General features: G+C 43.0%; 1 protein-coding gene across 3 annotated transcripts; it reads left to right on the top strand.

Moving 5' to 3' along the window:
* The first annotated feature begins 276 nt into the window (after positions 1-276).
* Positions 277-20,834, top strand: TPM1 (tropomyosin 1). 3 transcript variants are annotated; one of them, XR_011048929.1, is made up of 10 exons: positions 277-578; positions 1,542-1,667; positions 7,973-8,106; positions 9,366-9,483; positions 9,926-9,996; positions 10,814-10,889; positions 11,455-11,517; positions 11,777-11,846; positions 13,130-13,374; positions 14,685-14,752. XR_011048929.1 is itself a non-coding variant. In XM_068409825.1 (10 exons), the coding sequence occupies exons 1-10, from the start codon at positions 465-467 to the stop codon at positions 14,686-14,688; spliced, it is 855 nt and encodes a 284-aa protein (XP_068265926.1). In that variant the 5' UTR covers positions 277-464; the 3' UTR covers positions 14,689-14,752. The 3 variants fall into 3 exon arrangements, 2 of the variants coding, with proteins under 2 accessions (XP_068265926.1, XP_068265927.1); XM_068409825.1 differs by having other exon boundaries at positions 13,130-13,208; XM_068409826.1 differs by lacking the exons at positions 13,130-13,374; positions 14,685-14,752 and adding an exon at positions 19,862-20,834.
* The last annotated feature ends 252 nt before the right edge of the window (positions 20,835-21,086 follow it).

Below are 21,086 nucleotides of genomic sequence, written 5' to 3'. Positions count from 1 at the left end.
CTATTTGGAAATGGGAACAAATTGCTCCCCCGCCTTACCTCGCCCATCGCATCCCATATATAGTCATATCTACGGTCAAATGGCAGGCAGCAGCGAATGGGAGCGCTGAGCCTCCGACAGAAGGCGGGGGGGAGCGAGAGAGGGAAAGGGGTAGGGACGAACGGAGGAGAGAGGGAGGGGAAAAAAGAAAAAAAGCCCTTTCCAAAAAAGTATCGGATGTCTTGAGGAATGCAGTCAGCCCCCTGGGAAAGTACATATGTGTGAGGCGCTCCCTGCCCGCCGCTTGCACTCCGCCGGCGCCCCGTCCCGCACGGATCAGCCCCGCCGCCCGGCAGCTCCGCGCCGCTCCGCGCCGCTCCCCCGGGGGCCGCGGCTGGGTCTCGGTCTCGGGGCTGTCCCGCAGCTTTTCAAGTGTTGCTTTCGGGTGCAGTTCGCGCGGGGACGCGCCCTAGCCCACCGCCGCCATGGATGCCATCAAGAAGAAGATGCAGATGTTGAAGCTGGACAAGGAGAACGCCTTGGACAGAGCCGAGCAGGCCGAAGCGGACAAGAAGGCAGCGGAGGAGAGAAGCAAGCAGGTCTGCACCGAGGGCCCGGGCGCGGCCAGCGCCGGCGCGCGAGTCTTTCTAGGCGACTCTTTTCGCTCTCTTTTCTCCACACCCACACCCCCCCCCCCTCTCCGCAATGTACCTTGTTGCATTCCCCAACCCCAGCCCCTGCAGAATTGGTTGAACTTTTCCTAAGGCAGAGCTTCACCCCGGCAGCCCCTGGCGGAGGTTCCCGGGGGCCCGGCAGGAAGCCGTTCCCCCAGCACCCCAGCTGGGGAGCGGGGCCCTGGGACAGCCACATGGCCTCTGTGCCTTTGTCGTAGGGGCACAGCTGGGAGAGGCTGCCTCGAGCACCTGGTTAGCAATGGACAGACGTGCTGTGCTTTGACAAAGAACACTTAAAGCTGTGTTCGCCCCCTCCGTGCACCACCCGGCAGACTTGTCCGATTCCAGCGGCACCCCCCGCCGCCGATGTGTGTCCCATTTTCCTGGCCTTCTCCAGCCTCACTCCTTTACACCTAGGGCTTTATTCATTTGGGGGAGGGGGGCACACTGGTTGCACGTTTCTGGGAGATTCTGAAGGAGGAGGGAAGCAGGGAAGGGGATTTAAAAATTAATTTCCCACTTTTCTAAGCCCAGGGAGAAACATATTTGTGCATTGTATTTCCTCTTGTGCACCTAGTTAGAGGATGACATTGTGCAATTGGAAAAGCAATTGCATGTGACGGAGGATGCAAGGGACCAAGTGCTGGAAGAGCTACACAAGTCTGAGGATAGCCTCCTCTCCGCAGAGGAGAATGCTGCCAAGGTATCGTGCCCTTGCTGCAAGCAAAGAGAATCTAACTATCTCTCCTTCTCTCTCTCTCTCTCTCTGTCCGTCTGTCCTTTTCTGTCTCTTCTGCACTTGCACTTCTCCCTTTGCACGATCACGTTGCCTGCTGCACCTTTTTCTGCCCGCCCTCCCCTCTCCACCACTTTCGACCCATATCACAGCTGGAGGACGAGCTGGTGGCTCTACAAAAGAAGCTGAAGGGCACTGAGGATGAGCTGGACAAATACTCCGAGTCCCTTAAAGATGCACAGGAAAAGTTGGAACTGGCTGACAAAAAGGCCACAGATGTAAGTTACCCCGATCCCTTTCACCACCACCCTAGTACAGAAGCCACACACTCTGCACAGGACAGCCAGGACTCCTACCAAGCAGCGCTCGAAAGCTTCGCTCCAAAGCGCTGCTGAGGTCAGGGTCCAGGCATCTCCTGGGCAGCGAGGTGGGAAACACAGCACGGCCTCCTTGCATGAGGTTTGCACACTATCAATCAGAGGCACTTGATGGGGTTTCTGCTCACTTGACACATGCTTTTTGTGTGTACTTGCAGCTCTAGATGTGAAAGTAGAGAAAGGGTGGATTGTCCGTTCAGGTGATGGGGAAAACGGCTCAGGCTGGAACAATGCTATCTTGATAGTGAAGCAGAATCAGAGAGTCAATAGCAAGTAGATCCAGGAGAGGGAGATCCAGAAGAGCAGGGGCTGCTAGTTCTGTCTTCAAGGGAGCTGTTCCTAGGCACTCGCGCATTAGAACTGTTGCTAGATACTAGTTTGGCTCACTTACTGGTCCCTGAGATAAAAGATCCTCTTCTCCTAGGGCTTTTTTTTCCCCCTGGAAATCACTGGAACTGTTTCACTTGTCAAAGAAAAGTTCAGTCTTGTGTGAGAGAAAGTTGTCCGGAAGATGATACTTGCTCGGTTTGCAGTTCAGAGGACAGGGATCCTGGGAGCAAGCTGGGAGATATATATAGCTCAGCACTTTATATGGTAATAATGCAAGAGCTTGTGCCTCTCCCAGGCCCTCATCCCACCCACCTGTCTGCCCCTGACATGCATTTAATGTATTGCATGCATGGAACCATGCAAGTTTATTGTCTCTGCAGTTAAGGTCTAGATCTCTATGGCTGCTGCTGTACAATCCAATTCTCTCTGAGTAAATCTCAGGTCTGAATTACAGGATTAGGTGAAACCACAGTATTGCCAAAGCAATGACCGTCCTTTTCCTATAATTCAGCTGTAAAAATTAACCTCAAAGCCATAATAAAAAGAGTTGCCACAGATGAAGCAAGCAAAGTATTTCAGGGGGAGGAAGGATACTTTTAGAAGGGGAAATATTACAAAAAAACAACTTGCATGGAAGACAACATGTGCTTTTATCTTATTTTACTTCTAAAATGAACAAGGGATAAAAAAGGTTTAACTTCAGTATGGCAATTAAGTTGTATAGCTTTGAAAGAGAACTCAAGAACTTGAACATAAGCGTGCACAGGAATGGGGGAGAGAAGTTCTGTGTATAATGTGGATCAGATGTCTGTCTTCTTCTTTGTATGGCTGCATAGATGAGAGGCAGCTTCCTAGCAGGACGTTTATTTAACTTGTTCAAAGGCACCGCATATAGATCCAGGGGAGATATTCCTTATAAGGAAAAGTATGCAGACTATTTGGAAATAGCTCGCCTAGGATGAAGGCAGGAAAAATGCTACTAGATTCCCTTTTTGAAATGAAAGGTCTTCCCAGCCAGTCCCAATGCCATTTTCCTTTGCTGGAAAACAGCGTTTGGAAGCTAGTTGAGGGTAATTTTATTTGCAGTCATCCCTCAGGCAGAGGGTAGGCAAGCGTCTGGCTTGTTTTCATCAAGGTAAATGCTGTATTTAATGGTATGTATGGAATATGTCAGACGTTTTAAGCATGTCTGTCTTTTTGGGCGATGCGGAGTATCTTTGGGGCATTGCAGTTGACCCAGTATTTGCCCTACTAGTTTGGATAGTTCCAAGCCTTAGGAAAGACACGGGCAGGGGAGGGAGTGCCAGCTCCCTGGGGTGGACTCGCCTTACGCAGGGGGATGAGGAAACCTTACCTCGCCGGTATTGCTCACCTCGCAAAAGCCGCGCACATCCTCTGAGCCCCGGAGCCACCTCACCTGGGAGGGGGCAGCCGCAGCGCCCTCTCCTCTCCCCGTGTCTCAGGAGCTAGGCCAGGGGGCAGGTTGCTTGGTGTCATTTTATTACGCTCATACTGGGGCGGTTTAGCGGGGGAAGGTGGGTCCTGGCCCCGGCCCCCGGGCGGCCCGCGGGAGCTCGCTCGCGCTGCGCCGCCAGGGGGCGCTGCCGCCCCAGTGCGCCCACCTGGCGACGGCCGCCGCCCCGCCGGTCCCCGCGGCGCGGCCCCACCCGGCCCGGCGCGTTCCCGTCGCAGAGCCCTCTCCCGGCTGGGGCCGGCCGCCGTGCCCGCCCCGGCGGTGCGCCGCGCCGCTCCCAGCTCGGTGCCGGCAGCCCCGCCCCGGTGCGCGGTGCGGTGCGTTGCGGCGCGGGAGGACTTCCGGGGCTTGGGCGGGCGGAGGGAGGCGGTGCAGGCCGGGCGAGACGCGGGCATGGCGGCGATGAGCTCGCTGGAGGCTGTGCGGAGGAAGATCCGGAGCCTGCAGGAGCAGGCCGACGCCGCTGAGGAGCGGGCGGGCCGGCTGCAGCGAGACGTGGACCAGGAGCGGGCCCTGCGGGAGGAGGTAGGGCCGCCCACTCGGCTCGGCTTGGCCCGGCCCAGCCCGGCCTGGGGGCCGCAGGAGGGGGCGCCGGGCGGGGGTCCCGGAGCGCGGCTGACCCTCGCCGCTCCCCGGCCGGCGGGTCGGGCGGCTGCTTCCTTCATCGCCGTCTCCGACAAAATGGTTACCTGCCGGCCGCTGCGGCGTCCCCCCCGCGCGCTGCGGGCGGAGGCCGCGGTTCCCGGCGGGCAGGCCCGGGGCGCAGGTGAAGAGCGGGTCGCTGCAGCCTTGGGCCCGCAGTGCTGTGCTCCCCGGCTCGGGAGCCCAGGTGGTGCGTGGGGCAGATGAAGCTGCGGTGCCTAAGTAGACCGCACTAGGTCTGTTGGCCAACAGCAAAACGCTGAGCTGGAATGAGGTTGAACTTAGGTGAGGTATTTGAGATTGGGTGGTTTGTATTAGGTTCTGAGCAAGCTCTTATGAATATTTTTTTTGTTTTTGCATGTGCCAGTTGCCTGGTTATCCCATCCAAGAGAGTTCAACTGTGGGAAGTCAGCATGCTGACTGTTAAGAGGTTATGTACTTGGGACTGAACATGAGATGGCCATGTCTGAGTACTTACCTGCAGTACCTGAAAACACCACAATAATGTGATTATATCATCCCGGTCACTATTCATCTGTAGTATGCTCAGCGTGTCAAAACCCCTAGCTAAGATGGGAAAGGAACAGTAGGCACAGTCTTAGGCAGAGACAAGATCAAGTGTGAGCAGCACAGACTGGCGTAGCAGAGAGGTGTAGTTATGGGTTGCAGTTACAGAAGAAAACTGATAAGGTGGTTGTTTGCTTTGCCCACTGACCTTGGAGAATTCTAGCAGCTCTAATTTAATGTTTCCTGCTATAAAATGTACAGTGTCCTTTGCGGCGATTTTGGTGTCTTCACTGGTTGCATAAAAGTGATGCAAAAGGACAAATTTCTTATTCATGTAGTTTATTACAATAGAAAAAATTGTGATTATTTAATTTCCTTATAGTGTGGGGCTTTCTGCATATCCTGGGCAGCAAGTTCAAGGGAAGAGCCTTCTGGTTAGTTGCAGGTGATCTTCCCAAGGAGCAAAATATGGCTCCTTATGCTTGTGTAACTACTGCATTCTTGCAGATCATTTCACATATCCATTTTTTTCATTGAGGGATCATGTCGTAGTCACTAACTTGTTTCATAAGGGTTTCTGTCTTTAAAAAAAACGCTGTGTTTTCTAAGCTTTGTGGAGTAAAGGACACCAATTTTCCTACTTTCAGTAACGTATTGTTCTAAACAGCATATTGAGGGATTCCTGTTAAAATGGGAAGCTTTTCTTTCACCTTTTGTGGCAGAAGGAATAGCACTGGGGGAGTGATTGCAGTTTGCTGGTGAAGTCTTCTCATTAGAGCTCAGCCACATTGTTATAAGGCTTAGGATCATAAAGGTTAATGTTTGACTCTTCCCTGAAGTTGGTTTATGCGGGTGATGTGGAGTTCTGCAGAGTGCATTTACATGGTGTTTAAGTTTTTGTTTGGAGGCGTCAGTGCTGGGGTGAATAAAGGCAGAAGACTGAACTCACAGACGCATGTAGACCTGTGCCTCTTCTATAATACTAGCGATGTGCGGATTTTTTTTATTGTTGCAGCTGTATTTCTGAATGCTTGAGGAGGGAGGCTTTGAGAACATTGCAGCGAGCAAGCTGATGTGTGAATCTGACCCTTCCATTAGTGTAATGCCTTACATGTATAGCATGTGACCAGCTAGGGTTGTTTTGGTTTGTTTTTTTTTCTTCCTGTGCAAGGTACAGATAGGCAAACAATGAAAAAGCTAAAGCTGTGGCCAAGACATATCACAGCTCACAGCTTTTGATTGTTAAACCAGATTGTTAAAAGTTTCAAGACTGTGACTAGCAGCCATTGCCTTAAAAAAGAATCTATTCTGTCTTGAGTGCATGCATCTCAAGGGGCTGTTGGTAATCACATTTTCAGAATGCATTTTTCTTCCCTCTTCTGGAAAACAGAATCTCTCTTACAATGGTAATAATTAACACCCGATGGTAACTTACCCATGTCATCGCTCATTGTAAAAATATGTGGTATATAAGTGCTATGGCAAAAACGCAGAAGGTTACGTTTGTCTGTTAGCTGTGGGAGCGCCTCTTAATGTCACTGGGGTTTTTTCCTTCCTTACCGTATAAGGAGAGCAGGCCTGCTCCGCAGAAGAATAACTTGGGCCATATAAGGCTGGTTGGTAAACCCTTATTGAGTTCCTGGAGCAGGAAGTAAAAACTTGAACTTTAGTCACCCTGTATTTTCTAAGTATATTGTATGCTCTTATCGTGATGAGGAGTCTTGCCATGACAATAATTAACTTGTAACATGACAAATTTCCCAAGGGTAACATTTATGGAAGGTTGTTTTCTTTCTCAAATCAGTACGTTCAAATTCTTGCTGTTTAAAGCCAGAAGTCTGAAAATACAGGCTTGGAGTACTACTGCTTGATTACATAGCTGAAGATTTTATGTTTGGGCTAATTTGGATCTCTACTCCTGGTTCTACATGTTCGCTGCCAATACTCGTTAATGTTCAAATATATATTTGCTTCCCTGTTGATGTGTTACTTCCAGTCATTCTAGTGGGGCAATGTTACTGTTATGTCAAGGGTTGTTTTACTTGTCTGGTGTGTACGTTATTCTTAATTTTGTTATGTACAACAAAATTTTAGCTGTGGTCGACTGTATCCAGCTGCCTCTGGTTAGTAAAAGCAACAAATAACAGTTCCTTAAATTTTTAATCAAAGAAAAAGTACCAAACTTATACTTTGGTATTTACTTTTGATAGAGGGTTGTCCCCCACCCCACCCACTAGACATCACAGGAAATTCAGATGTGTACTGCCTCATATATAGCAAGATTGTTTTCAGTACTAATTAAGAGTAACTGTTATTCTTGGCAGTAATTAACTTTTTAGAATAATGACTTTTTTGTGTATATTTTGTGCTTAATATCCTTTTGAAAGAACATTTAATAATGAGGTTACTATGAGAAGGCTGTTACAGAACTTATTCTGCAACTTAAGCAGGTGTAGGTTTGAGAATGTCAGAAGTCAAAGCTTGTAATGATAAGAGGCAGATGAGCTGCAGTTGTTATACAGAAGATTAAGTAAGCAGGTAATGCGAGAGAGGCAAATCTGGGGGAAGTTTGAGCATGGCAGTATGGGGAAAAAAAATGGATGGTTTAAGCAATTGTTGCCTGTACCAGGGCCCTTCCGAGATGTAGCCTCTGCTGGTGCCTTCTCTGTCAGCTCTTGCATAGCTTGCCTGTAAACAAGACTTGTGGGCATTCGGGCATTTCTTAAGTGTTGTGCTCTCTCTGTGTCAGCTGTCTCATTGCAAATGCTGATCTAAGTGTATTTTTGCATGTTTACGCTGAACCCTTCTTATGGAACCCAAGGAAATACTGGGACAATTCTTATCAAAGAATGGCAGAAGGTCATAAATAAAGGATTTGGGATAACATAGAAGATTGGGTAATTAGTTTGTGTTGATTTGATTTTAAAAAAAGGAGGAGGGGACTATAATTCGTTAATGGCTGCAACTACAATAGCAGAAAATACGTGGGGAACGATGCGTAATTCTTCCAGTGCAGTTCTTTATAAATTGTACAGTCCTTAATGTGCTTCATTTAAAGGAAGCATTAATCACTTTTTCCTCCGTTAAGCAATAACGTCACAATTCAATGAGGGCATGTACATCTCTGTGTATGGGCTTTCTAGTGGATGAAGTGAGAAATTACTGAAGTGCTATTAAAGGGCACTAGCAGGTATGTGGGATAATCTTTTACAAGAAGTGATTGTGAATTAATTTCTGTTCTTCCTGTTCTTAGGCTGAGAGCGAAGTAGCTTCTCTGAACAGGCGCATCCAGCTGGTTGAGGAAGAGTTGGATCGGGCTCAGGAGCGCTTGGCTACTGCCCTGCAAAAGCTGGAGGAGGCTGAGAAGGCTGCAGATGAGAGCGAAAGGTGGGTGGGGCCACTCTTGAATGGATCGTTACCCTTATGACAAAGATTATAATTGCCAAGGTGTGAGTTAGAGAAATAAATTAAACCACTCCTATGTCTCTGAACATGTGTAATCCACTCTTTCTTTGCCTCCATGGACTTCAGTTACAGCTTGTCTGTTGGGATGTCCAAAATGTGTGTGTAGGCTTGAATTCTTTTTCATGTCTCGGTTGTAAAGATAAGATTTAAGTGGGGTGACGCTTTTGATGTATCGTGTCACATCCCGGGAAAACTGCTTGGCCCAGCCCAGCCTTCTCTGTTTGGATAACAACTTTTTGAGGGTGATGTGTACTCTTGTGCTGTCGGGCAATTCATGATTTCATTGTGGGTAGAAAATCTCGCTTGGAGAATAGCAAAGAGCTGGAAAAGGCATTGGTTCTCTTGTTGGCGAGATTGGTACGTGAAGGTGAGCAAAGGAGAGAGTGCACAATAATTTCTTCAGATTTAGGCTGGGATTTCCAGCAGGACTTAATGTAAGTTAGAAACTCAAGATTTGTGGCTTTGGAAGACCTTCTCTTTTACTTATACAAATTGTATTTTATATCTGTGATAGTACCTTTTATTGGGAAGGAGTTCTACATATTCTGCATATGTATTTCTGTCTCACTAATGAGGCAGCCTGTTGAAAAGCAAAACACCTGAGACTCACAGTGCATTGTGAGATAGTTAAGAGAGTTTGGGTCAAACATGCATGGAAGGGACAATATGCAATGTTTCCTGTTATGAAGGAGTTAAACTTGCTTATGCAGAGCACAGAGAGCTTCAGTGCTCTAGGGCTCTGACATGACAAAACTCACAGGAATCTGGCCCATAAACACAATGCCTGTCAGTCTTGCAGGGATTGTAACATGCTGTTTCATGATCAGTGTAAAAGCACAGATGTCCTTAGTCATCTTATTAAGTCTTTAGAAGCAAGACCCTTTATTTACCTTTCTAGAAGATCAGTTTTCCTTCAGTTTAAAATGAAAAAGAATAATACAGCTGAACTGTGGTAAGACCTAAACAAAGTACATTTTCTTTCTTCCTAAGACACGCCTCTTTCCTTTGAACTTCTGAAGTGTGAATGCACGGGACTAGATCTATGGTGTGGAGAATCAAGTATCTGATGTGCTTCATTCACCTTAATACACCTGTCTGAAAGTCGCACTGGAGTAGTAGTAGAGCTGGAGATAAACTGGCAAGCCCTGAACCTTGCATTTCCTGTTTTTCACATCTTTCAGAGGAATGAAGGTCATTGAAAATAGAGCCCAGAAGGATGAAGAAAAGATGGAAATCCAGGAGATCCAGCTTAAAGAAGCTAAGCACATTGCTGAAGAGGCTGACCGCAAGTATGAAGAGGTCAGTTCTTGAGTGCAGGTCATCTGTTTCTAAAGCCCTTTAGGCTGTGCCTGTAATTTTTTTTTTTTTTTCCCCTTTGCCTTTTAAGTTCAAAAGATCACAAGCATCGCTCTTCGGAGCTGTGGAAGGAAAAATGGGCACCCAGATACCTCAGGGGACAAGGTGGCAGTTGATCTGTGCTCAGATCTTTGCACTAAAGAGGTTGAGAGTATTCCCTGGTCTCTTAGGGAGAAGAAGATTTTTAAGTTGCCTTTTGGTGAATGAAAGAGAGGTCTTGAAAAACGTCCGATAACAAAGACTCAAATAATGAAGGTGTCACGTAATGAAAACTCACGTGTTGACCGAAAAAGGGAAAGAGGCCCAACCCCCTGCTTTGTAGGTTCTAGAAACAAGTGATGTGTGCTGCAGGGACATAATACGCCTGATTTACCTTTTTTTATAGGTGGCCCGTAAGCTTGTGATCATTGAGAGTGACCTGGAACGGGCTGAGGAACGTGCTGAACTATCAGAAAGGTAAGTGTTGGACTGCCCCGAGATGTGTGTGAGGTGCTACAAGACAACTGTAACGGCATGAAACATTGGCAGTACACTGTGTGTTCAGCTCAAAGCTATGTTTTGCTCATTTACTCTAATGGTTGAAATAAATGGTCAACGCCAAAGTAAATGTGTTCATATGTGTGTGCGCGTGTGTTTTGTCACTGCATGCTGTATCTGCACACTGATTTTGTGAATGGCTTTTGTGCATTTCATGTGTTCACTAACAGCCAAGTCCGACAGCTGGAAGAACAGTTAAGAATAATGGATCAAACCTTGAAAGCATTAATGGCTGCAGAGGATAAGGTACTGATACTAATGAACAGTTTTTAGGTTTAACTGCAACCCAGGTCTTTCAGCTTCCATAGTCAGTTAGCTCGCTCAGTAGTAACAAATAAGTCCTCACTACGCTCTTTACTTTCTTTGCATCTTGCTTTGGTGGTTTTCTTTGGTCTCTTTTTTGTTTATTTATTCATTTTTACCTTTAAAACTGATCTCTTGTGCAGCCAAAAAGAAGCTGAACTGTCTCGTGTAAAGGCTATGTAAATATTTCTATGTAAGCCAAGGGCTGTAGATAATTTCTGTCTGGTCATCGTCTTAGTGTACATTTGAAATGGAATTTGGCATCATAAAGAGTTGCTTTCAACCTGTGATGGATTCAGCTGCTTTTGAGGCTGTTCTTTTGCTCTGTAATTGTTTTCATTTTTCTCTATCTTTTCCCCCTGTTTTCTCCTGTTTCTTTTGCTTGACTGAATCTTCCATCCGCCCCTTTCCTGCCTTCCTTCCGAAATAACAGCAAATGTGCTGAGCTTGAAGAGGAGTTGAAAACTGTGACCAACAACCTGAAGTCGCTGGAGGCTCAGGCTGAGAAGGTAGGCTAGAGTCTTATGTGAGAATGTGTCCCTTACGTTGTCATCTGGATTGGCCTGTGGGGTTTTCTTTACGTGCTGATCACTTTGCATCATTTCAGCAAGGCCATTGTCAGTAGAAGCATTTGGACTTCCTACTCAATTCATATTTGGCTCTTATTGGAACCTAGTATTCCTTCTAGTTCCAAATAGGTCAGTATTATTTGACCACATGTTCTGTTCAGTAGTCTGACAGGATTAAATATTATTTATAGATTGTCCCTCAAAATACCACTTCTGTGCTAACATTAAATTTCTCCAAATGCCACTCCTCTTTTAAAACTGTAGTACTGATTTCTACTCAAAGAACATACCTATACACCGTATAGCACTGGAATATAACTCAAGGGAAGTTTGGCTCTTGTAATAAACTGTGTATTACCACAGGCTGGTAAGTGGAATTAATTTAGTTATACCCATATTAATTTCTTGCATACAGCTGATCTATTAGAAGAGAGTCTTGAATGTGGTATTTTTTGACATATTTAGACTACCTAGTCTAATATCAGTGATCCTTTTCTAATTACAGTACTCGCAGAAAGAAGACAAATATGAAGAGGAGATTAAAGTCCTGACTGACAAACTGAAGGAGGTAAAATTAGAGCTGTTCTTTACAATGCATCTTCCTATGCAACTTTGATTCTTTTAATACAAACACTACTTTGATGCTTTAAGGATGAACATGTCATTTTGGAGATGGGTTACTGTTAAATGTCTCTCCTAATAATTAGTATCACTAGATTATTTGCCTCCTCTCATTGTACATTTTTCCTCGTTTGAATTGTTGCTCCTCTATTCGTAAGTACTATATGTGTGTTTCCTAAAGTAGTCTGTATTTTTCTCAACTTCAGGCTGAGACCCGTGCTGAATTTGCTGAGAGGTCAGTAACCAAGCTGGAGAAGAGCATTGATGACCTAGAAGGTATGGGGTTTTGTTTTTCTCACTTACTATGGAAATACAGATCTCTTATTCTCCTGCTGGGTTTTTTTTTTTCAGTACCCAATTCTACTCACCTAACTTGGCCTGCTTATATAAATGGGTCTGCCTAAAGAGTAAAATAGGCAAAATGTTTTCTGATTTAAATGTATTGGTAACTTAAATGCTTCAGGTGAACAGCGTTTTGCTCTTGCCTGTTCCTTTTTCTCTCATGTTCTCAAGACTACTTTCATTTTTTTCCTTTATACTCTTCTACTTGGAGGTATATAAATGTATAGGGTAAATAATTAGGTGATAAGTATTACAATTATACTAAAAAGCTGATGAAGAACTGTGTTATCCTTGTAATAATTAGAAACGTAGCAAGCTAACCTAATTTATTGCTGTGATAAGTGTGGGTCAGGGCAGGCATTTTGTGACATAGACCAGTTGCTGTTTTTCACTAAAGCTAATGGATTGTATACATAATCAGAAGGACAGTTTATTTAGCTTCAGAGAGTTTGTTTTAAGGTTTTGATAAATCTTTCAGAACTGCAGTAGAACAGTAGAATGTGTTTTCTCCCTCCAGACAAAATAATTCAGTAGTGCTTTGTAATTAAAAGTTATACAGAATTTACTATTTACATGCATTACACTAAGTCTAGGTTTTTAAGAAGCTTGATTGCTTGGCATGGCAGGCTGACTTCTGCATAAAGGGTACAAAATATCTAGTAGCTGCTGAAAATTTATGATTGCTGACGCAGGAAGGAAGCAGAGAAGAAAGATAAGTGTTTAGAAGGAACAAAAATTGCTGTAAGAAACTGAGTTTATGACATCACACAAACCACAGTGTTTTTTTTTTTAAAAAAAAAAAAGTGGTAGAAAGTAAATGGTAGCATCCTCCTTGAGCCCCATTTTTGGATCTTTTCTCCCTAGCTCCTGTGTGCCCTCCTAATGTTTGTTAAAACAAAAATCCAGGGCAGCAAAACATGGATTTTACTTCCCTTGTACACTTTCTTTCCTTCATTTTCTCCATATCACAGATTGCCGCATTGGCATTGCAGTTAATGAACTTGTCACATAAAACTATTCACTGTTGATTTTTTTTTTTTTTTAATTCTTCTCTAATTTTGTAATTTTTGTTTTGTCTGTCGCGACACCTCTTTCTGTGCGCTCTTCCCCTTTCCTACGGCTTCTGGATGATATCCCATGCCACCACCTTCACCTTCCATCCCGTGATCACACTCCATTTCCTTGCACACCTCTGCCTTTCCTGGGGGGAATGTTAGATGAGCTATATGCTCAGAAACTGAAGTACAAAGCCATCAGTGAGGAGCTGGACCACGCTCTCAACGATATGACTTCCATGTAAATGTCATCCCAGCTTGTGCCTGCACCTGCTTCCCTGCCCTCATTGATTGCGCAGTTCCGGCCTTGTGAAATTATACTCCCTCTGTAGCGGGTGACGTGTTCCTTTAGCGAGACTAGGTGTACAAAATACCATGAACAATTTCTTTACCGTGGCAGAGTGTGGGTGAGTGTTGTGCCTAGCCTGGTAAATACTCATGGTGATTTTGTAAGCTGCCTAATAAGCTCCTGTTTACACTTGCATTCTGTATGTCCAGACCTTGTGTCTTGTGGTTGCCCTTTGTTTGTAGCTCTGCATGTATGCTTTCAGTTCACCTCTGTTCAAGCATCGTCTACTAGGCCCATCATGTTCAGTTTACCAAAGAAAATTGCCTCGGTGTGTGTTGCATTCAGAGTATATTCTTCTGCTGTCACAGTTTTTCTCTGGCAAAGTTCCTGTAAAATTTTCAAAGAAATTTAGATTTAGCTGTGTTCTCTGTTAACGACAGTGAAAGTGTTTATCTAAATTTCCTTAACTGCTCTGAAAATTTCAGCTGTTATCACTAAATTACAGATGTGGAAATTGATTTAAAATACTTTGTCATTTAAACCTATAAAAGTGACAATTGAATATTAGATTGCTTCTGCATATTTTGTGGAGGATAGTAGTATGATATGCGTATACCAAAAATGTGGTAGTATCAACTTTAGTTACAAGGAGAAAAATAACGAGTGTGTTAGGTGGCAGGAAAGGAGGAGAGTGATCAGTTGTAAGGTGTGACTAGTCCCCTGCAGTGTTTGATACAAACTGACTCTTCTTCCATCAACCTAAAACTCTGAACAGAGGTCAGCTATGCTAAATCCATCTTCCCATGCTCATACCTTTCACTTGTGTGAAACCTGTAAAGTTGACATGGGAAAGAGGAAGAGTTGTGGCTCTCAAGTGCTTGTGAGGTGTGACATTTAATCCCAGCATTTCGTTTTGGAAGCTAGCATGCTTTCAGCAAGGCATAAGCTTTGCTCAGAACTTGAAATGTATTTTGCATGCACCCATATTTTACATATTTTTCCTTTGCTTTTTTTCACCCCTATATATGTTCATTACTTCCCTCTCCCAACTTTTTAGTAGGGGTCTAATTTGTCTGCTTTGTGTGCTTTGGTGGTTTTTTGTTTGTTTGTTTGTGTTTTTTTTTACCTCTGTCCCCCATATGCTTTTTGCTCAGTGGCTTATCAAGCAAACAGATTTCTTTTTTTCTCTGCTCTGTACAGAGATTACAGTATTTCTTCAATTTGGGGTCTTTCTAAATGGAAGACACACTTTAAAATGTTCTCTACTGGTACACGACATTACTGTAGCATTCCAGTCCCAGCATGGTGTGGTGTTTCTCTAGTAGTCATCTTGGCATGCTGGGCTCTGCTGTGCTGTTGCTGCTTTTTTGGAAGTCTTTACTGCACCTTTTTATTTCCTACCTTATCTCACTTTTTCTTTTCATGCAGATAATTTTCTTTGCTTCACTTCTGCAAAGACATCTTCATCGGGTTGGATAAAACATCTTTCCAAGCTTTGGATGTTTCATGGGTTCATTGTCCTGTCTTCTGCCTTAGTTGACTTTTATTCCTCTAGCACCTGTCTCAGAACATGCTCTGTTTGTGCTCTGCTGTACAGAAACTCTACATCTCTCAATGTAAAATAAACATCCCAGCTCTATCCGTTTTGCTCTTCTCTTGCCTTTTATTTATTTAAATAACTATTTCAGTTATTAATAAAAATTGCTTTTTTTGCCATTAGGGATTTAATTTTTTTTGGTGTTTCCATTTTTTTCTGCAAACACTTTTGCCTGAATGTTGACAATGCAAAGCTAGTGATAGCAGTCTATGGGATGAGAATACTACTCTTGGTATTTTGAGCTCAAAACTGACCAGTTATGATCTTAGTCCTTCTCAAAATCTGAGGCAGACAAAATGACAAGTAGATGTAATGGGAGTTTTTTCAGTTGCTATTGTTAGGCCAAAATCTGCAAGGACACTACTTCCTTGGGGTCACTTGGTCGTGGGAGCATGGCTGAGAGAGAAGTTAAGTCCTTGACTCCAGATTTTTTTCACTTTAAAGTATGAAATTTTCTCCTAGCTTGATGCTGAAGACTTCCTGTCGTTATATAAGTGTGTTTGTTCATTATCTTAAATATTTGAGACAGATGTAAAGGGGCAATATAAAAAACTTCAAATTCTTTTTTTTTTTACCCAAAAATAGTCCTTTAAATGTCTCTCAAAAAAGTTTTCCCCTCTTTCACACCTCGATTACTCAGCAAAGACATTGCTTGCTAACTTCCCTGCCCCAATGTACTTCTCTTGAGTGGCACAATAGGATTGGAAGTTCAGCAGGGAGATTCCAGTAGCTTTCCACTCTCGTCCTTAGCTCAGACTTATGAGTTTGAATTGCAAACTCATGAGAAATATTTCAGAACTGGGGTAGGAAAACTCTCATTGTTACACTAATAATGAAATGATCCTGCTGCGAGGTGGAAGATACACGTTTCAGGTTTGAAAGCCTAAACATTGGCTTTCAGCTGATTTGGCAGTGCCTAATTAAGGATGAAGCATTAAATACTGACACCTTGCTTTTTTGTACTGTTATTTGCAATTGGAGAGTTTATTGCATTATTTAACTTCATTTTTTTCACAATGAAAGAAGTTATTTTCCAGTTCACATTAAAGTGAATCAGTTTAAACTGGATTGATTTCTGGTTATACCTGTCACTGTATATATTGCTGAAGTTCCTAAGTCACCACAGCTAAATAGACTCATCATAGTGTAGCTGAGCTTTAGTTTTTAGTGTGTAGAATAATGTAGACGTGGCTTTCTTGTTCGACTTCAAGATTATTCAGCAGTGCAATCTAGGCTAGATTTCCTCCCCTCCCCAAAACCTGTTTTCCAAATAAGGCTTGCAAATGGACACCTCATCTTCCCCCCTGCCATCCTCAGATAACTTAGTCTCATCTGTTTTTTATCCCATGACACATGTCCTAATGTTACTGGCTATGGGGGGGAAGCTCAAGTACAGGATTTGTATCAGCAGTCACAGGTAGTCCAGATTATAAAGTTCAATAACTTAACCACTCATCAATTGAGATACAGTAAGTGGGTTTATACACTGTGTGTATTGCAACTGAAAAGTAAAATGTTTAGTGTGAAGGTTAACCAAATGTAATGGAATGAGCACTTGTAAAATGACTGAAGCTGACGTGGTTAACTTCACAAATGCAAGAGGCATGGGTAATGTGGTCAGCTGCCACTTGTCAGCTGAGCCAGAGTAACTTGCTACAGCAACTCCCACCCCTTAATCTATTGTGTGTTGTGGTTTATTGTGTCAGCAGTGTTGTTTTTTCCCTCAATTCCTTGCAATACTGTTGTTTCTTAAGTAAAAAAAGCAAAATCCAGTGTAGGAACCTGGTGAGTTTTGACACAGTAATTTTGAACATCAGTATTTAAATCTTCCCTTCTCCTTCAAACACACATAAACAGCTCTCTGCACTGTAGGGTGATGAATTGCTGGACGGAGTACTGGAAATGGGCAATGCAATGCAATGCAGATGCCCAGGTAGCTGCATACAGAATTCCTAGCTGGCCCTGCTGTGCTGGTAATGACTCCACAGGGCTTTTGTGGTTTCTCACTGCAGCATAGTTCAGCACTCTTGTCACTATTGGACCTGACCTGTGCGTTATGTTGTACATCCCACAAGGTCCGTCCATGTGTCATGTACTTTTGGCTTGTTGACAGCAGTGCAAGGCTGGCTGGGATGTCTCAATTGCCTGGGCTCCTTGCTGTGCTAAGGCTGAGCCTCACTGGGTCTGCACCAGAGCTTGTACTCCCTGCTTGGCCTAAGGTGGCTGCCTACAGAGCCAGCCCTTGGCTCTGCCTCTGTGGTAAATTGCAACCTAGACAGACTGCTTGTGAGTAATCAAGGGCTGACTGTACACTCGGTAAATGCTTTCCATCCTTTACGTGGGGGTTTTAGTCTCATTTTGGATGTTGAGAAATACTGTAAGTCTCTGCCTCAGTTAAAGAGAGTTTTCTGTGATGAAGGTAAGCATCAAGTTCTTAGTTCAAATTATGTTGTCATGTTTGAATAACAACTAAATACACTTTGCCAAACAAAGTGAAATTTTAGTTACTCAGAGGTTTTGATGTTTTTTCCACATATATGTGACATTATCCTGATAAGAGAGACAAGACCCAGTTGTTACCAGTCCAGGATCAGAGCTCTGAAATGTGCCCTGGTTTTACTGAGCTGGCTGTTGGAGTTTGGGCTGGGGAGGAAGCTGTGAGGAGCTGCTGCTCACCACAGAAGTATGTCCTACAGACCAGCTCGCTGCGGAGCTTTGCTGTTGCTGCGTCCAAAGCCATCAGGGGAAGAGGATTTCTGTGCAGGCTGTTAGGAAGCTTGTGGAAAAGAATCAGAAACAGTCGTTCCCTGTAGGTGAATAATCTGATATCAAGAGGTGAGGAGTGCAGTTTGATTCTAGACTATTGAGAAGAATATGGACAATTTGAGAAAACAAGACAGTCAAAAACCATCATGGAATGTTCTTTCACTCTGTAGAACAACCCTCACTAACTTCACTGTCACAACATAGCTGTGGCTGTTCTCTTTTGACCATGAACGTGAACTGTCCTCTCCCTTTGCTGTATTTGAGCAACGTAGGTTTTCACGCTTCCATTTCATTTTCACCGAATGTTTGGGTTTGTTTTCTTACAAAGTACAACTGGACAATTTAAAGGTATCAAAGCAGAAGTATGTTTCCCTACCAAAAATACCATTTCAGCTGTCGGATTCCACAGGAAAGGAGTACAGGCTCAGTCAGGCCTAGTGGTAGTTAGCTACCAGCATCTCTCCTTGCTGTTACTTACCCTCGTTTTGACGCAGTTGCTTTCCCTCCACTGACAGGTGAAGTTCCATCACATCTTAAATAGTTTACAAAGAAAAATGGCACTCATAAAACAGATCTTCTACACACTGTACATAAAGCAGGATCTGATTCCTCTAGGAATATAGCTGCAGTTCTTCCATGGCTATTCCCTCTTCCTCTCTCACAGCAGTTCCCCACAACTGGAGGCTTAGCCAGTTCTTCATAGATTAGAAGAGCTGTTCCTTGGAGTAGCTATTTAGTTACTAGAGTTCTAGAAACAAAGGTAAAATGTTTCTCTGTATGTTACTGAACTGTCTGTGGTGTGACCAGTTTCTTTATTAACTCTTACTTAACTGTTTTCTCTGTCTAATCTGTCTTCATTCTGCCTCTTTTTTCCTTTCTAACCTGCTTGCTGCCTGTACAGACCAACTCTACCAGCAACTTGAGCAAAACAGTCGCCTAACTAATGAACTAAAGCTGGCATTGAATGAGGATTAAACTTTAGTGTGACTATATTGTTAACTTGTTTAAAAACTGCTTCTTCCAAATTTCCTTAAGAATGAATCAGTAAATGTAGAAATAAGCAAGAAACCTAGAAATTGATTCTTTCAGGCTGTTGATTCTGTGGTAAATTAATGGATGAAATTCTCAATTTCTGTTGGAAAACTATGAAAATGCTTCTTCTGGATGAGGCTTTTCATTATCTGTATGCACACCTGCTTGGGAGGAGCAGTAAGCCCTTTGGCTGTGCAGTAGCTCCTTTCCACTTCAGTAAACAGCTACAGCGTTTCGCTAACAGTATCCAAAAAGTAACAGCCTGCCTTGTAGTAGGACATGCAGTTTACCAAACATCGTGAATTGGCCCTGAGATTTTTATTAGAACATGGATGAGAGAAAAATGTTCACCAGGATTCATATTTCTGTATTTGAAAACGAACATAGAGGATACTTATAGCTGTTTGGTTATCTGGAGACTTTAATGCAGTGATTTTGCATTACTATCAATTGGGCTTGTATTTGACTTAAAAAAAAAAAAATAAAAAAAAAATAAAAAAAATAAAAAAAAAATAAAAAAAACCAAACCAAAACCTAGGAATGGGAGCTCCATCTGAAAATACCCGGTCAGTTTAAAGGTATGCTTGCATTAGTATGAAGTTACTATTACTGGATTCTGGTAGGATGCAGCTCTAGAACATTGTGCTCATTTATTGTATCAAATAAGTGTGTAAAATGACTGTCCTATGAAAGTGTGCATGCAGCATAAAGCTACTAACTTTGATTTTATTTATTTTCCTGAAGAAATAAATTTCTTAAAGATCACTTCACTGAAGAAGAGATTAGTTTTATTTTTTTTGTTCTTTGCAAGTTCTGAATTACATTAAACTTAAAGTATGGATCTGCAAAGAACTTAATTAAGTTCTTTATTGCCCTCCTTTAAAAAAAAAAAAAAAAAGCCATTCACCATCCCACGTTCCTATAAGCAAAGAGCTTCTAGAACGTGCAAGATTTGCATCACTGTTGGCAGTGCATTTTCTTAACAAATGCAGCTGTAAACAGTTCTCAACTTGCATTCCTTGCCATTTGTTTTATTAATTTGAAATTCTGTCTAGTTGTGTTGTTTGGGGACATTGGTATTTATGAGCATGCACATATCTTAACTTTCTAAACCCTCCAGTAGAAATGATGATTGCATGCCTTCATGTTCTGAGAATCAGTGCCTTCAAAGAACTGCTATTCATGTTTTAATTTTCTAATCCCACAACAGAGAAAGTGGCACATGCCAAAGAAGAAAACCTTAGTATGCATCAGATGCTGGATCAAACTTTACTGGAGTTAAACAACATGTGAAAACCTTCTTAGCAGCAACCACATTTTTTGTTTTATTATTTTTACACCTGCTTGCCGTGAAACCCCATAAACATGTCTTTATTTTAGTTTCACCACAGTCACAAGAACATCTGCTAAATTATCAGGCAGGGGTCAGGGAAACACCAAAATGGGCAAGCCATATGCGGGTTAAGCTATATTAGATTATGGTTTAAATGTGCCATTTCCCAACAAAAATGTTACCTACACTTTGTAGAGAGTTCAGCAACTCAGTATGCTTGGTCTTTTGAAGAATCCTGGCTCTGGCAGAAAGTGTCCCACCTCAAGTGCCAACTACAATTTTTAACAAGAAGAATATTAAAAATTCTTTTGAACTTTTGTTGAATTCATGTTCAAGAGAGATCAGGTGGAAATGGTGCTATTTTGAACAAAAGGTTCTGCTGAATTCTTTTGTTTGATATCAGACAAGTCAGGAGTTGTCCAGCACAGTAATTTATTTTAATCAGAATTTTACTGATCTGTGAGGATTTGGACTTTCTGTGCCTTCTAATTCAATAAAACAAAGGTATGTAAGCAACAGAGAAAAGTGAAGGCTTCTGGAGGTTTTAAATTGTGTTCTTGCAACTCAATACAGAAGTGTAGGTCAGCATTTCACCTTGAGTATTCATTCGATTGTATTTTTCATGTTGAAATGAAAGATTCAATAAATTCAGGAGAAAACATAAATTTGGAAGAGATTGTTTTAAAATGTATTTTATTTGTGTGGATTTTGGGGAGGGGGAGGAATTTATAAACCGATATTCGCCTCACTTTTTTTTCACACTTTCTTTGAGCAGTTTTAAAAGTATACCTGTATGTAAACATTGTATAATGATATGGAATAAAATGCACATTTTAGGACATTTTTTAAATTTTGCTCTCCAGTGATTTGTTTTTCATCACACTAGCTTTCTGTGTATTGCTGTGTGAAATCTGCATGTGTGTAGTGTCTCACATTGGGATACACTGTTAACATAGTGGCTTTCAGTCTCTTCTGTGCTGTTACGCTAATGTATAAAAATGCAGTGAAATGCAGTGGTTTGGACTGATGTGGATCTGCAGCTGCTAAGAGGGGCCCTTTGATGGCCATATTGCAGGAGCCTGTCCCCATCACTTGACTGTAT

The sequence above is a fragment of the Nyctibius grandis genome, chromosome 11 (assembly GCF_013368605.1).
Source record: "Nyctibius grandis isolate bNycGra1 chromosome 11, bNycGra1.pri, whole genome shotgun sequence".
Taxonomy (NCBI): Eukaryota; Metazoa; Chordata; class Aves; order Nyctibiiformes; family Nyctibiidae; genus Nyctibius; species Nyctibius grandis.
The sequence above is the reverse complement of the archived record's forward strand: the minus strand, read 5'-3'. Positions and strand labels throughout refer to the sequence as shown.